Source organism: Gavialis gangeticus, unplaced genomic scaffold, assembly GCF_001723915.1.
Source record: "Gavialis gangeticus isolate Ggan-Ray unplaced genomic scaffold, GavGan_comp1, whole genome shotgun sequence".
In the NCBI taxonomy this organism is placed as follows: Eukaryota; Metazoa; Chordata; order Crocodylia; family Gavialidae; genus Gavialis; species Gavialis gangeticus.
Window position 1 is genome coordinate 169,557,930 of NW_017729032.1, and position 17,840 is coordinate 169,575,769.

Below are 17,840 nucleotides of genomic sequence, written 5' to 3' on the forward strand. Positions count from 1 at the left end.
CAGGTCCCTTCTGACCCTAGAAACTATGAAACTATAAGGTGACGTGTGGAATTACCCTGCAATGTGCACATTTGTGGTTCCTTGATTCCCAAAGTGTTTTGGATACCTGTTATCATAAAATCCTAACATTAAAGCTTTTTTCTTATTTTAAATTGGATGTAACTAACTTATAAATTGACAACATAACAGATCCTGAGATGGGATGAAAGGACTGAGTGTGCATTAGAAGTTACTGGGAAACCAAACTTATAAGGTGTCTTTAAGTAATGTCACACATGTTTTTTTAATATTTTCCAGGCACAAGAGTTGATATTGCTCTGTCTGCATAAAAGGCTATCTAATTGCTTCTGTTGTTCATCCATGTCTCCTCTTTTGCAGATGAACAGGAAACAGTTTGATCTGCAATCTAGGTCACATATTAAACTAACCTGAATAAAATTTATGGCACTTGCAGTGTTTGCCAGTCTACAGACATGTCTGACACCTACGTAGTCAATATGTTTCCAGGTACTTGCAACGATTTACTGCAGTTTGCTTGCCTATCATTAAAAGTGATGACAAGATAACCCTAGCCTGTATAACATATAAAACCATATTTTGTAAGGGCTGAGCTTAGATGAAATCCAGCAGACTAGATAAAATTTACAAGCAAAAATAAAATTGATTTGTTAATAGTTTATTTCAATGCCTCTTAAATAGATAAATGATGATTTCTTATTTGAACAGTATTATTTGAAAGATATGACGCATCTGAAGCTAAAATGCAGAAGGGAGAAATAATAAAAGAATTCAAGCACATTATATGTGTCTAGGAAAAATAAATAGGGCAAAATTTTAAACAGAAAATCTAACAACAACTGAGTTGACTCGTCTACAGTAGAAGGTAATAACAGGAAGAAGTTCAAATAAAATTATTGTGAGGAGTTAACATAAAGAGAACAGAGTTTAAAATATTGTAGAGATGATTCACATCTCCATTACTGCAGTTTCATACTCATTTAAAAATGCAGTAATTCAGTGATAGATAGGGCCTATCCATAAAAACAGGTTATTCTACTAAGCAAAAATACCACATGGTAGGATGACTTGAAATTCACATACACATAGTGTTCTAGGAAAGAAAATACATTTTGTTCTTGGTTCTCATAGATAAACTTCAACAAAGCAATGACCAAAAGGCCTTTATGAGAATTAAAATTAGCATCCTACAGTAGGCTTCCAAGGCAAAATATTCTGTTCCCATTGTTTTTGTGTTGCTTGTTCCATTCCTATCAGATATAGTTTAATTGATTCTGTTTACAGAATTATTCACTGAGAGTTTGAGCTATTTGAAGTTTTAGCAAATGTTACAGAAGCTCTATGGAAAGAAATTTTGAACCTGACTTTGCATGGCATGAGTTTACCATGAGCATTCCCACAGGAAGCTTGAGTCCAGATCCACAAAAAATTTTCAGTGTGTTGATATTTAGTATTGCCACATCAAAGTTTCAAGAACTAATTACTCAGTTCTTGAATTCCTTGTATAATCCCTGGGGAAAGGCAGGTCCTAGGAATGGGATTCACAACAGCTAGAATATTGAGGGCCATGCCTAAACCAGCTAATGGACATCTCCATGTGACTTGGACTAGAACACTAACGTGAGCCTGAGATTCAGTCCAAAATCCTCTCCTGCAATTAGGTGCCTGTGTAGTCCTTTCAGGATTTTTCCCTAGTGAAGGAGGGGGGAAATGTGACAGCTGTAATAAGTATCTAGGTTGAGAGGAAAAACCTTCACTTCCACCTCCGAGGACAGTGCCCTTTTTACCAGGCTGGAGCCAAGTCTGGAATGGGGGGGTAGGTACTTTATATGATTTAGGGCTAAAGTGGCCTACTTTGAATTCCCAACAGCCTTAGGCATGAAATAGGTGACAAGAAATTCAGCTCATTGGGATGACTTCTCTGGACATGCACAATAGGAGAACTTTAGGTACAAAAAATATTTTTTCTGGCAAAGGTATATGCAGTTAAGTAGTTAGGTGATTGGTATTTTGGATCACTTTATTCGATTAGATACCTAAAGTCCACCTAAGTCCCACTTCAGCGCTAGGGACAGAAGTTAAAACCTGTTCATTAGAAACTGGTTTAAACCTGTTCATCAGAAACTGGTTTAAACCTGTAACAGAACATTAGTTCAGTGCACATAAAGCAGTTTTAAAATGGCTGAAACTGGTTTAAGTTAAACCCAGTTGGATGTAGTATCAGACTTAACTGATTTGGGTTGAACTGGTTTATGCAACTTCTGTCCCAGACCCCTTCCTGGTTCAAGTTAAATTAGAGTCCCCCAGCATCCCAGCATGCTTTCCAGCCCTGGGCTGGACTGTGCTGTCTGCTCCAGCAGAGAAGGTTAAGCAGGCGGAAAGGGGAGAGAGAGAGAGAGAGACAAAGAGAGGCAGGGACTGCCCCCCCCCATCCCTGCAAGGCAAACCCCAACTGGAGTCTGGGGCCAGGGAGAGGGGGTTAAACTCCAGTTTCCCTAAGTACAGAGCTATCCTGCCCTGCTAAACTTACTGAAAATTACTGCTCACTGTGACTGTGGGCTACAAATCCCAGAGGCATCTGGAAGCAGAAAGAAGTGATGAGCAACCATGCAGAGTCCTGATTTTGTGATGCTGGACAAATCCCAGAAACCTTGGGGACAGCAGGAAAAGAAAGTGCCAAAGAGCCATGCTGTAGTGCCCCCCAGCTTCTGGCCTGGGCCACTGCAGGCATGTGGCTACATTTTCTGAATCAGTGGTCAATGTGTGTCCAGTTATTTCTCAGTTTAATCTTTTCAGTTTTTGCAGGTTAGTCTAAACCACATTGATTCAGCCTCAGGCTTTTGACTGTCTGTACCTAGTCCAGGTGCCTAAGTCCTTTTTTTGTACCTTACCGGTGATTTCAACTAAGCTGTAGGCCACGTTATCCACTTTTGGAAAAAGCTGTAATTCACAAGAGCAGACAATATGACCTACCTCTCCATGACTATAAACTTTAGTAGATTTTGATTTTTACCTGTTGATAGAATGTGATCTTATGGTGCAAATCCTACTCTGTTTCTAAATGTTCCTTACTCAGCTTTTAGACATCTAAATCACTATGATGCTATTCCACCTTGCACACTAACCAAAGCATTAAAAAGTAAAAATTTATATGAATCTCCATTTTGGAAGGGTCCAAATGCTCAGCACCAAGACTAGTAAAAAACACACTTAACTCATCATGGTATACAGGGATCCCAGGATCAGACTGTATCAGCCCAATCCTGGGTTTCCTGTGTGCCAGAATGAATGAAAACCACCTGTGCTTACCACCTGGGCCACACATGTGAGTTTACCAGTGTCCCTGTGCATCAAGATAAGTAAAGTGTACCACCAAGCAGACATGGTTTTTATTCATCCCAGTATATGGAGACCTTGGGATTATAATGCAACATGCATAAAAAAACCTGTGTATGCCATCCAGATTTTGATAATCCAGTTTTAGCGACTCACTTGTGGTTTTGACTGTTGGCAGGGGCTGGGGAGTGCACTGGGTCTGAGTCCAGACCCCAAGTCAGTCCCAGTACCCAGCTGAAAATCAGCTGATTGTTGGCATGTGGCTTTCAACTTGTTGGTTCAGGGAAGACTGGGATGCTAATACAGGGTTCCCCCTGCACTGGCAAGTAAGGTGTGATTGGGATTTAGTTCCCGATTCCAAAATAATATGTCTTGCCATGCATGTGTGGCATGACAGGAGGTGTAACTGTTGGGACCATGGATCAGATCCCATCACCTTAAACATCTATTAGGTGGCCTGAGAATACTGACTGGCTAGTCATCATGAATAGCAAGTATCACACAAAGAATTATTGGCAGAAATTTGATAAATGGCTTTGTCAGATATTCCAAAATTTAATTTATGTAAAGAGGGGAAAAATTTCCTTGAAGAAAGCGTAAGTTTTGAAGAGCTAAGAGAGTAATTCAATTGGAATGAATTGCTAAGGCATAAATTCATTAAAACCTTGGTGCTAAAAATATAGACATTTTCGTTAAATACTCTTCCCAAATATATTTCTATTAGGTTTCCCAATGCACTTCCAAATGTTTGATTTTATTTCTTTCAACACAGGCTGCTACTAGCATGCACAAAGAATGAATTTTTCAGTAAGCAGTCCTATTTGGTGTTGAACCATGTCCCCAAAAGTCGGCTGAAGTCTTATCCATTGAACATACTTTAAAGTTTCAGTCTTAACTATGCTCTATGGTGTTTTCTTTACAAGTGTAACATTTTTTACTGATTGGAAACAAGCCAGTGTTTTGGCTCAAGGCTTTCCTTAGGGTGGTGGCATTTATCCAAATGATTACAATACACACCTGCAAAAGGAAGAATAAGTAAAAGTTGCTTTCTTGTACAAACAGCAATGGGAGGATTATGCTTTGAAGATCATCTGTAATAAAACTTATCTTTACTGACAGTAGAACTCTGGGGTTGTTGACCGGATTCTAATTTGTCATCCATTTTGCAGTTCATGCCCCTAAGCTGTAGAAAAAATCTGATTAATGATATTGAGCATATAGTGAGTTTGTTTCTCTTTCCTCTGTCAAGAGACTACATGGCCCCCAACCCCATGGTATCTGAGTCCCTTTCTAACAATTAATATTGAATATGCAGCCATCACCTCTTCAGTGAGAACAAAATTGATTAGTGGGTTAGGAAGAGAAAATGAATGCATGCTTTGAATGATGTGGTATTGGAAAATCACAGCACCAAGTATCACAAGCTAACTGTTTACATATTATGAGCTTTCTTACAGGATTTTACTGTTATCGAAAATTTAGCTGTGGAACAGTCAAACCTTAAAGCCATGGATCTTTTTGCAGTCAATGCATATTGTAGGGAAAATTATTCCTGTTTTAAAAACTGATTGCTTGAATGATCAGTTAGGAGACAAAGTTTAAAGAGTCGTACATGGCAATTCAAATGAATCAAATGCAAAGATGTGTAACTAAATCGATGGTGCTGAACACACATCAACCCAGGTCTTTGGTGAAATACCTTTCCTGGTTCTTTTATAAAGCTGTATATGAAGATGAGACTCCACACAGACAAGATGTTGAGCATTTCTAATGGGCAAACACTGATATCAAAGCAAGCCAGACATGCGTTTCCTTAAAATAATATTATTTAAAGCCCGGAGAAATGGCAACTGACATAAAGACTTTACTGTATTCAATCTAGGGAGTTCCTATTAATTTCACTTACGGAAAGCTTGATGAGCCAATGGTCTAATAATTGGTAATATTTTATTCCCCACTTCCCAGTTGAAGAAAGGGAGGAAAAACTGTAGATAAACAATCAGTGTTACTATGTTTCATTACATGAATCAAGGGGTAAAAAAATCTAGTCTAATTTTCTCCCAAATAACTATACAAATAAATGCTCCAAAACACAAAGTACTCAAGTAAACATTGAACATAGTGCAAGATTTTAAAGAAAACTTCAAAAATTAAAAAACTCAATACTATAAAACTCTCATAAAAATAGTGTCACCTCACACACAATGAAAAATTATCTGAAACATGATGAAGGTACTCAGGAGTGTTGATTGTCAAGCGGTGAAATTCTTTAATAAAAATAGGATGCAACAAGAAGCAGTATGAAGCTGACATGTAAGATGAGACTAAAGTTAGGAATTAAGAGAAACATAAACTCTTCCTGCAAGATCTGAAGCCGGATGTACATGTAGAAGGATAGTTTATTACTTAAACAGTATGTACATATTCTAAACATGTAAATAATGAGTAACAGAATATCAAGCTCTATTTACAATTACATTTTTTTACAAAATGTTTTTACAAGGAGCATTTCTCTAAATAACATGACAGAGACAAAAAAAATCTTTCTGTATTACATACATAAATAAATATTGAATTTAAATGATTATTATAGGGACATAATTTCTACAGCCAATTTGGGTAACAGATAAGTATTTCACACTACAATATAATTAAGTAAAAAGGAAAAATTTACATGTAAGATCTGTTAATAACTTTATGAATTGTACCATACTATATATTCAGTAGAGGTAAGACAGCCATTATGTTTCATGCCTAGAACTGAACAATGAGGTTTGGCATGCAAAACCATATATAATCATCAACATCTGCAGGTATTCATTTACATTTTTTAATAAAGATTTTATTTCAGCTACATGCAACAGCTTATTAGCATCTTATTGTCGGTTACAAAGCACAAGTTTGTATAATATTATTTATAGTAACTGGTGTTACAAGTACTGATCCAAAGTGTAGGAATAAACTTGGCATGTAGGGTAAGAAAAAGAATTAATAAATAAATCAGAACTACTTTACATATACACAGGACAAAAATAAATTTTCAGATGGTGTTGTACAAGAAATTTAAAACAGTCTGGACCTTATCCTGTGCTCTTTAAGGCCCTGATTTAGGATGTTTAAGTGCATCCTTATTCAAGAGAGGAGTACAACACAAGCTCCATTTTAAACATGTGCTTATGTCCCATTCATTTCTAGATAGTTAAGCACAAAGATGTTTCTGTCCAGAATAGAAATATTTTCCTCAATCAGGGCCTATATAACCAAAATGCTGACCCTATTCAATCACATATTTTGGATATGAAAGGAATGCAGATTAGGTTGACTTGAGTATTCAGGCCTCATCCTGTTCCAACTAAAGTGAATGATACAACTTCAACTCACGTTGGAGCAGGAACCAACCAGTATTTCTTTAACTTTCTGTATGACCCTGTAAAGCACTGTTGCCTCCTCTTAATTAATGTATCATGTTCTCCACTGCCACGGAATGTGACAAATTGAATGCACTCAGCATCTCAAGGATCAGACCCTTTATTTGTAAAAATGTCTTGTCCCCAAGTGCCATATTTGCACATGATATGCATAATGTATCATGATGCGGTGTTAGCGCAGCCTACATTTTCCTCTAAATTTTAATATATCCTAGTTCTTCTTCTACTTTTTGAAAATCATATACAGTTCCTAGCATGAGAAGAGGAATAGTAGTTGAGGAATGCAGGGCAGCTGGGGTACCAAAACAAAATGTTCTTTCTTAAATTGTCTTTAATATTAAGGAAAAATAATCAAATGCACAAACAAGTTAGCTAAATGTCATAATCTTATAGTTTGTCATGAGGGAAAAAATAGACAAACAAATGTTCATCTAGGATTCAAATGAGAAGTCCACCAGAATCGTACGTAAGTAATACCTAGGTATAAACACAATATATCTAGAACACACATCAATATCTATATTAGACCTGAATTACACAACAAAATTGAAGGAAAGCAGTCAAATACAAATCATATAGTGAATTAAACTCCAGTGCTGAGTACGATGTTAGCATGAATTAAACTAGGGAATTAGGATAATTGTAATATATGCTGCACTATTTTGTAAATGAGGCTTGAGGAATTAGGTACTGGAAGTTGTCAAATCGGTATTGCTAAATTCAAAGATAAGAAAATTACTGGTGTTAAGTATAAATAAGATATGATCCAGTACCCATGTGGTATTGTCTTGATTGATTTTTTAAAAATTGATTCCAGCATCATTAGTTCACAGGAAATATCTGTAGCTAAAAGATGAGTTAAGCAGCTAATTAAGGAACAGATTTATAAAGCACGATCTTCTCATTCCATTCTCTCTTTGTCTGCCTGTATCTCCAAGCTATAAAGGGTTAGAATATTCTGTCCTTATTCAAGCAAAATTTGTTGGCAAAACTATCATTGATATCCCAAGTAGTGGAGGACTGGTCCTATGATAAACAATTTACTATATATTATCACTATACACTATTATCTAACTATGACTATATCATAGGAGAGTAGTATATATATTTTAAAAATGCTACTTTATATTTTGGTAACATTTTGGTAACATTGGCCTGCTATTCTAAGTATGATGATCCAGGAAATACATGAGAGGCAGGAGTTTTGGGGAGTGATGTCTTCTATTGGATCAACTCTATGACTTCTCCAGATTTATTCTAATGAAACCGACAGCAGAATCAGGCTGAAAGGGTTTGGCTGATATTGTTACAGGTGCCTTAAAAATGAGAAGCCCAATCCAATCCAATCCAATCCACCTACATTTCAAAGGGAAGTTAGGTCTTAACTCCATTAGCCACATTTTAAAATTCATTAGAACATATATTCAACCCCTAAGCTCTTTTCTATCCTTACTTATACCCCATGTAATTTAAATGTGAATGTGGTATTACATGCTGGTCTGCCTCAGATTGCATAGACTTGATTTTTTTTCTTGATGTGCACCTAGCTATATTTGGGCTGCATGATTATGTTTCTGTGCAAAGCAAGTCCTTTGGAATGTTGCCCTTCAGCCACTTGAAGCTATCTGCAGCACTTGCTAGAATGGCATTAAACCTTTTTACATTTTGTAACAGTAATACCAACTCATAAGGTAAGTTTTGTCTATCTCCTTTTTTTGGCTGAAAAGTATGAATAGCCCTTTATACTTTGAGGAATAACTTATCAAGGCTAAAGCCTCATAGCCCAAGAAACAGTTTGGCAAATTTCTTGCTCCTTGAGTACATTTATCAAAAAGATACCAAGAAAAGTAGAAAGAGCATGGAAGGGTTGACATCACATCTCTGAGTTACATTTCTTATTTTCCTAAACTTAAAGTTAAAAGTTAAAAACCTTAAATGAGCAAACTAGTTTGAAATTATCAAGAAGCTGTTTGACCTTGATAGCATCAGTTTGGAAAGCATTTCTATGCAGATGTACTGTATAAGAATAACTTCTCCAAATGTGCTGCTCTTGCAATTTCAGATGTAGATGTGTTGTCTTTTTATTTGGTTTCCATCAAAATATACTTGTCACGATGAGCAGAAAATCATTTGCCATTAATATCTGAATTCCCCTAAATTCCTCAGAAAACAGATGAAGTACCAAACCTTTATCTGCAGTTGAGTATGATTTTGTTTCCTTTTTGTTTGGTTGTTTTGTTTGTTGTTATCATTTCATTTTTGTTATGCTTATTTTTTTGTTGCAGAGATTTTTGGGGGATTCCATACAGAGGGTTATTTTTGCTAAAGAAAATTGGAGATGTATTAACTTCAGTGGAAGAGCTAAAGTGAATAATGGAATCTTTTGCAGAGAATGAACAAACAGCAACTATTTGGATGTTAGATGCTGCATCTCACAAGTATTTTATGGGCAGAGTGTATAGAACCAAACGTCCATGCTTTTGATTATATGTCTAACCCATCTCTGTTTATGAATGATGGCTTTCTCTCTGTGTGGCAAATTACGCTAGCCTTTCTACATTGCACAATAGGGCCATCTGCATTTCCTTATGGTTAGAAACAGGGTACCTTCATTCCTACATTTGCAAAATGCATGCAAATAAGCTATTAACCAATGACTTCCAGACACTAGTGCACTGTCACTAGTATTTCTATCACCAGAATACTATGCAGCCAATACAGCCATCCTACCATTCAGCAGATCCATGGTGGGAGTGGATATGCACATCAAGAAGTCAAAAAAGCCGTACTGGTACACCTAATTACCAGGGATCTTGGTGATTATGTGTGTGTGTGTATATATATCTATAGATATATCTATAGATATATATATATGAATATGAGACACCAATATATATGGTGTACATTTCATTTCATTTCAAATGAAACACCAATATCTATCTATCTATCTATCTATCTATCTATCTATCTATCTATCTATCTATCCATTGGTGTTTCATTTTAGTCACAGAAAAATGTAGATTTTGGATTCCTTTTTTTAATCTGAAAATCGGGGATTGTTTTTTTATTAGAGTAAACCAGAATCCCTGCTAATCACATAGTACACATGCCTCAGAATCGCCATTTCCAAAAATGTGAATGTTAACTGTTTGATTTATAATCACAGAAAATGCAATATTCCCAACAAATAGACAAACAGGAGGGTGATGGCAGGGGGAGAGGAATTTTGATTCGCAACAAACATTTATCCAGGTTCTATGGGAAGTCAGTGGCAGTAAACTACCACTTGAGCTTTTAAAATATCTCAGTGGTTAGTGAATGTTCTTGCTAGCCAGCTTCATGGTATCTTGTATTAACATACTGATATTTGATTATTAAAATATATCAATTACTACAATCTCTATATTTGCTTGCATTTACTAGGGTAAGAGAAGACTTCAATGCTGGCAGATTGGAAATGTCTATTATTGCTGCTTATATAGTTTGCATTTATTCCCAGTAAATATAGATAATTTTTCTTAGCAAACTATATTGAAGAAATATAGTAGGGGCTTACCTGGTATACACTGGCATAGTTTCATTGAATTCAAATGAACAATGGTGATTCACATCAGCTGAGAATCTAGCACCCAGGTGTTCAAAGGTGTGTGTGTGTGCATGTGTGTGAGCACACATATACATGTATATAAATATACACATACGAAAATGTCTCAAACATTGTTCCTTAAGATTAGTAAAATCTACTTTAAATATAGGGAACAAATAATATATATATTACCATGAACACTTTTGATTTCTCAAATGTGCTGAATGGAATGCAATCTTCTGTTAGTGAAATATTGGTGATATTTTCATGTATATTTCACCCTGCCATTGGTACATATACAATTCTTCATGCCTAAACTATGTAAAAATAGCTACAGATCATATAAGATGGGAACTTCCAATGAAAAAGAATGGATTCATTGCTGTACAGATGTGCATTCTTCTGGTCTTCTTCTGTGAACTCAGTTTCTTTCTGATGTTTGTTAAATCATCTGTAAAAGTCTAGTATTTTTCAGGAGGTGGTCTGTAGTGATGTGGATGGTGTTGTTTTAGATGAGGCCCTAAACAACAAATAGAGAAGTATTATTCAACATTTTTAACCTGATATAGATGATATGAAGAGGCTGAAGAGGCTATAAGTTATGAATAGTTTTCAAAACCTGATTCATGAAAAAATGTAAAGTGGGGTGCACAAAATACAGCCTGCAGCTGCTCTTCTGAAAGAGAATTGTATCCAGCCCGTGGCTGCCCTGGCTTTAGGTGCTTCTCACCCTTCTCCCTTCCCGTTCTGTAGCTGGCTACAGCGGCAGCAGCCTTGCCCCTCCCCAGCCAAGCCCACCCTGTCCCACCTCCCAGTGTAAGCTCCAAGGCAGGGAGTGTGATCTCCTGGTTAGGTTTCTGCCCAGTGAGGTTGTCTGTATGCAGCTCCAACTCTGCTGCCATATGCAGACCAGACAGCCCAGCCTCTGGCAAGTCGAAGTTCAGGTAAGGCTTTTCCCACTGGTGGAGGAGGAGGTACAGGGGAAGAAGAACAGGAGCCATAAGTTATCTGGGCCCTGCTGGGCCCAGGCCTAGTAGGGACACAAACACCACTAACATAGTGCCATGCTGTGTTCCTGCATGCCACTTTGGGTTATGTGGGTACAGCTGGTGCAACTCCTGTCCATCCTGGCCACATGCCAGGAACTCGAGGGGGCCATAGGAAGAAGGGGCCCAGGAGCCACAGGTTATCTGGGCCCCTCCTTCTTCCTACACCCTTTTCCCTGCCCTGAGTCCCCAGCACACAGCCAGGACAGTGTTCCTGTGCATCTGATGACCTGTAATGAAGGATGTGGGAGGAGTGCTGACCTGGCCCACAACAGCTCGCCAAAACTCCCCAAATGCCCCCTGGCCCAAGTAATTGCCCACCCTGGCTGTAGAGAAATCTGCCCATGCCAACAGCAATGCACTTGCAGTCTTGATGAATTCGGTGTGATGACTCAAGAGTGAAGGGACCCAAGCAGGTGAATGAAAGAGTATTTTTTCCTTTGTTGGAGTTTTCCTAAGATTAAGTAGTGCTATTCCAATGGTTAGAAAAAAATCCTAGAAAATGGCATTTTGTTGTAGCCTGACCTCACTGATTCAAGCTGCACACTGCTGATAATTTAGGTAGTTATTTGTGTCTATTGAAAAACATAATTTAGTGTTTAGTTGTAATCTGCAATCAATAATTTTCAACATCAACTAAAATAGCATGCAATAGGCACACTCTTTATATTAGTATACCAACTTAAAATTAGTGGTAGACTAATTTCATCTGGCAATAGTACCAAGATCTAATTCCAGCACCTTTGTAAAGTATTTCTTTTCTTAGGAATCTCTAAACATAATCAAATTGAGTATCTACTCCTGAGTTGGGGGAACTAATGGGAACCAGTAACTCAGGGAACTACTAAAAAATTCAGAATCTTTTTATCTTTGGAACCTTTGGATAAAGGGTTTTTGTTTGTTTGTTTCTTTCTTTTTTCCCATTTGATTACCAGTGGGTAGGGTCACATAGTCCCCTGAATGAAGAAGACTGAACTTTGTGGTATTCTGCTATGGGAGATATGGAACAGAGGCTTTGAATTCTGTGACATCAATCAGCCTTCCCTTAATGAATGGAAGCTCTCGGGAGCTACAAGGAATTCTAGATGGAGTAGGTCATGGCCTACTGTCTTCTCTTCATTAACTACCAACCCACCGTTAATTTCCCACCTAAATTAATGCTTCTGAGCAGGGATCCTTGTTTTCTCTGATAATCCTCCCCACCCCGCAAATTTTCAGGTTAAAAAAAGTAACCCCCTGGGAGGGAGACAGCAGGCACTGCAAGCTGGGGTTGGGTTTAAACTTTAAGAAACCCTGTGCTCTCCCTCCAACCTGCTTCTAATTACTTAACTGGCAAGTCATTAGGCATCCCACTGTTTTCCTCTTTCACCTCATAGCCTACAGGTACTAATACCTTTTCCCTCTCCCATTCCCTCTTCTCCTTCTTCCTCCCTCCCCTCCTGCCTGCCCTATTGCCTTCCTGTACCTGAAGCACCAGGCCACTTCCCTTCCCACCAGACTGCGCCCTGCACTAAATGTTGTTAACTGGTAATGCATTACTAGTGTAAATATACTTATCATTTAAGTGTTTAAACATTTAAGATTTCACATCCCTACTCTGCTACCAGTAAAGGAGATTTGTTTGTTCTTTAACAGAGCCAATATCTGTGTAATAGATTATTAGATTTTGTACCAGAATGTTTATCACTGTCTCTTGATTCACTGATTGTGACTCTGATTTTTAAACCATTATTACATCTCACCCAAAGATATTGCACAATATTGCAATATCTCCTTTAGGATGAGAAGGAAGCATTAGAGATTATGGCAACCAATGATAGATTGGATGCAAAAAGAGGTTATAAGAAGAATCATCATCATTCAAGCTCTGAATATGCTGAAGCATGGATCCAGCCTGAACAGCTGTCATTTGGCCCATGGGGTCAGATCCAGAGCCATGTCATCTGGGACAGGGAATTTGCCAGCGGAACGAGCAGTGGTTGCTGCAATTAATATTGCCACTGCCAAATTTCTAGCCATTCCAAGTGACCTGTGGACCAGCTTCAAGCTCCAGCTATAGCCTATGGGGAGCCCCACACTACTTATCCAGACTACAAGACCCCTGCTCTAAAATACTGAGTTCACTTACCCTTATATACAATGGGAGAATGCAATGATAATTATGCAGTAAATATACAATATTTTTTTTGGAGGATCTGGTGGTTCCTCCAAAACCTATGGCTGTTGGACTTCCTGTACCCAATCTCATCTAAAATCAAAACATAACAGTTCTGGATGTATGAAGTCCCTGGGAATTATGGGTATCATAGGCATATGCCACACAGACTGGTCAAAAACCTGGCAAAAAGTAGACTATAGAAACTGAACACATGAAAAGGCTTAATTTGATCCCTTCATTCCTGCTTTATGGAGGACTGCAGTTTAAAAACTATTGAGTTTCTAACAGTATGTCCCATTTTAAGCACAAGGAGTATCACTGGATTCAATACAATCATTAATCCCAGAACAAACTATTTAGGTGTAGAGGGCAAGGGTGCTAAAAACTCAATTACTTTCTTTTGATCCCTGTGGTAGAAAATGTTTTCAATATTTTTCCCTGCACATATCAAGCACATTACTGTAAGCTTACAGTACTTACTATGGGATGAAAATGGTGGCAAGTCAGGCGTTCGGAATGATTTTATTGTAGCTGGTCCCTCCCCACCTGTTGTTAGTACCTGCACTTCTAATCGGTAAAGCATCGATGGCCTCAGATTGGACACTGTCAGCACATAATGATCCTAAAATATATATGAATAAAACAAATCTTATGGCTGCTAAAATTAATACACATGGTTGCTCCATTTGGAAGTTATGCGTTTAGTACATGTTATAATTCCTATAAATATGCATCTGTTTGAAAAATTAAGTAACACCCACAGTTGAGTTTCCTAAAAGTTTAGGAATGCGTACATTCATTATTCAGCTCACTGCTTTGTTTTAGGCTGTACCTAAATGGTTGACATCATTATTTAACAGAACAAGAATCTGAAACACAGTCAGTTGTCAGTTTTCACTCACAGGATTTTGTATTTTTTCCTTGTGCTTTATAATACAATTTCCCCCATAGTTTTTAAGATGTCAGTTGTACTTTTAGTGATGCCAGTGCCTTATGAATCTAAATTCAGTTCTGTAGCCCAGGTCTGTCCAACTCATGGCCTCTGAGGGGTTAATTTGCAGCCCACAAGCTCTCACCCAGTTGCTACTACCCCCCTCCCCAACTGCTGCTGTTACTACTGGGTTTCTGGGCTCCTAGCTTCCCAACTTCCACTTCTTATCCCTGCCCCTGCCACAGCCCGTGAGGGCCAAGGGAGTCCATACAGCCTGTGCAACTGGGGTGTCCATGAGGTTGAGAAGGCCTCTACAGCATGTAGTCGGTGGGGCATGTGGGCATCAGCAACTAAAAAATTGAACAGCACTGTTCTGATTAGTTCCCCAAAATTAGTATCTATCATTAATGTTGGTTATTGGTAGGTTTTATTTATTTTGCAGCTAGCAAGTCTACCACATGCCTCACAAAATATTTTACAGAAGCTGAGGTCTGTCTTGATTTGTGAACTAATGCCAATTTTGGATCTAGAAGCAGTGCTATAGCTGATACGAATTAATGCGTTTCCTTTGACTTCAGTAGAACTGTACCAAGTTAAACCAACTGAGACTCTAGTCCTGATTTTTATTCCCTTTTTAAAATGATGGAGGGGGAAGGTGGGTATTGGTTCAAATTAATTCAGATTGCTTTCATTTCAACACTTGTATTTTCTGTGGTCATTTACACCTCTGCAAGACAAATTCAGCATAGGTGTAGATTACGTGTTATATAAGAATGACTGTGACAGATTAGTGACTAATTACCACAGAAGGAGCAAAATGGCAAAGAATCGAATCCTTGGTTCAGCTTTTCCCAAGTGCATTAGGACCTGAGAAGTACCCTACAGACCAGTGCAGTAGGACTGCAGTATGAACAGCATTAAACAGTGCACAAATGTATACACAATGCACACTTGGCCGTATTAAAACTTGCCAGAAAATTATACAGCAATTCCTTCAAACAGGCACTGTCCATAGCCCATAGTGTGCAGAGGCCATTTGGGGTGGGTGTTGGGGGGACCCAAAAAAACAGCGCTTTCCAAATAACTAACTTTTTACTTTGGCAGCCAAACTAAAAAATGGTGGGAGGAATAAGGCTCTTAATGCCTCCTGCCAGAGCTGTTCTACTTTATATATTATACTTATATATTATCAATAGCCAAAGGGAAAAAAGAGACTGTGCAACTATAGTTTTTATCTCCTCCTCTGTCTTGTTCACCTAGCCCATACTACTGGGAAAATTTGACCTGGGTTCATAGGTAATGTAGTATATAGCTCATTAGTAAACAAAACACATTTGCATTTTGGTTGTGGGGGAGCAAATATTAGACTGTGTCCCACCAGTTTGAAACCAGTCTGTGTATGCTTAACTTTTGTTATGTTTCAGGTATAGACCAAATTTGTATCCCAAACTTCTGGCTGTTAGAGGTATAGACTGGTTTCCGATTACTTATACACATAAAGTGTAATATCTGTACCTGGCTGTAGTGAAAGCTTGTTGAGCCCAAGATATATCAAACAAATCGTTTCAGACTCAATGAGCTGGCATTTTCTAACAGAAGAAATAAATCAGAAAATTTCTGACCAGTTCTGTTTCAGATGCAGGTGCCCCAATCTATCTCAATGAAGTTAATGAACAGACTCCAAGGCTGCATCCACATGAGCGTGGACCTTGCACCACCGCTACTTGTTCCTAGGGAATGCCTGTACCACGTGCTCTGGCGTGACAAGTTATCTGAACATACACTTCGGTGTGGGGCAAATCGACCCTGCCCTCCTCCTCCTGGATCTTCAGCCCCGGGCCAGAACCTGTTCTGGGCCCAGCAGTATACAAAGCTGCCCTGGAACACAGCTCAGGGTTACTTGCCCTCAGGAGCTTCTGAGGCCCAGCCACTTGGTACCAAGGGACACTAGCCTCTTGTGCCAGCTGGACTGCTAAAGCAGTCCTAACCTAGAGTGGCCCCTACACCTGCTACCCACTGGAGCAGTCTAGCAGTGGGGGCTGCTGCCTGGCTGTGACCTACTGCCACCTGTGACAGCATTCACTCCCTTGGACTTGAGGCCCTATGGTTGCATGCCTGCCAGACCCATATAAGGATGGCATGGCCACCGGGGCTATGGTATGGTCACTGCAGGAGAGCCTTCTGCACCTCTGGGCCAGCTGTCAGTGGGCCATGGCTGCACAGTTGGCCTTTGGGCAGCACTGCTGTCATGTCTTCTAGTGCCCTCACTCTGTCATCTGGGCACCTATTGCCTGGAAAATGTGCTCATTGAGGTGGTACACTTTGAACAGTTGAAGTGTGTCTTCTTGGCCCCAAATGGCCAGGAGATCAGCCACCTTGTCTGCCCTACAGCTGAATCCTTGGTGCTGGCTCTGGGCAGTTTCCTCTGCCCAGATCTCACCACTTGCCTCAGCAGCAGGGATCCTGCTGTTCCCTGTTTAAGAACTGCAAATTCTCTGATAAATGCCCCAAATGCTATCATTTAAATACCCCAAATCTGTGTTCTTCCATGATTAAAATGAAATGCCACTATATAGAAAGAGATTAGTTGGCCGATGTGTTATTGATATATTTACAATTATAAAGCAATTTGGAAGCCTACCGATGTCTCTATCATCATAATAAAATGAATTCTAAGTATCTATACACTTTGGCATTTGATTTTGGTTTTTTTCATAGAAGAATCAGATCTGCCCTTGCCCCCTTGGCTCACCAGGATGTTGGGCATTGAGCAGCACAGGATGCAAGTGCCCTGGCCCTTTCCCCTCACTTCCAACCCACAGCCCTTCTAGAGCCCCTCACTAGCAGCCCCTGCCTGCCCCTCACTAGCTTTTTCCTGGCAGCAGTTCTGTCCCAGCACTAGGACATGAGTCCAGCTGCAGTTGCCCCACCAGCTATTTTGTGGTTTTGAGCAGTGCCAGCCCTTACTGTTTTGCTCCCTGTGCCTGTACCCAGGCCCCAGAGATTCTCATACCGTTCCTTGGAAGCCCTTGACTGGGACTCAGGGATTAGCCTGGGCAAGCCCCTTCACTTCTAAGCCAGCCACCCCCTGTGCGGGCTGCTTTAGGGGATGGGGGGGGGCGCTCTAAGCCTGGCTCTGGCAGCCGCTCCTACCTGGAGTGCTCCCCCATCCCCAACCTCCATTTATCTCTCATAGACACACACTCTGTGTGGAATTGGAGAGAGCCCTTATGCTTCTTTCCACCACTAGCATATTGTCAATCAGTATTGGCCACTGCTTTTGTTCCCCCCACTGGAATTCTGACTTCTGGAGAAACTGTCAGTGGTACAGTATTGA

General features: G+C 39.3%; 1 protein-coding gene and 1 long non-coding RNA gene across 2 annotated transcripts in view; one reads left to right on the forward strand and one right to left on the reverse strand.

Moving 5' to 3' along the window:
• Positions 1–9,724, forward strand: part of LOC109302969 — an 11,963-nt gene extending 2,239 nt beyond the window's left edge. Inside the window, exons 2-3 of the long non-coding RNA XR_002098975.1 lie at positions 1,680–1,685; positions 9,645–9,724. This is a non-coding gene — a long non-coding RNA (uncharacterized LOC109302969). The remainder of the gene's footprint in view (positions 1–1,679; positions 1,686–9,644) is intronic.
• A 918-nt stretch (positions 9,725–10,642) lies between these two features.
• The window catches only part of ANOS1 (anosmin 1), a 210,786-nt gene continuing 203,588 nt past the window's right edge, over positions 10,643–17,840 (reverse strand). Inside the window, exons 12-13 of the mRNA XM_019524957.1 lie at positions 14,053–14,194; positions 10,643–10,888 (exon numbers count right to left, since the gene is read on the reverse strand). Of these exons, the coding sequence (XP_019380502.1) occupies positions 10,830–10,888; positions 14,053–14,194 (201 nt within the window). The 3' untranslated portion in view covers positions 10,643–10,829. The remainder of the gene's footprint in view (positions 10,889–14,052; positions 14,195–17,840) is intronic.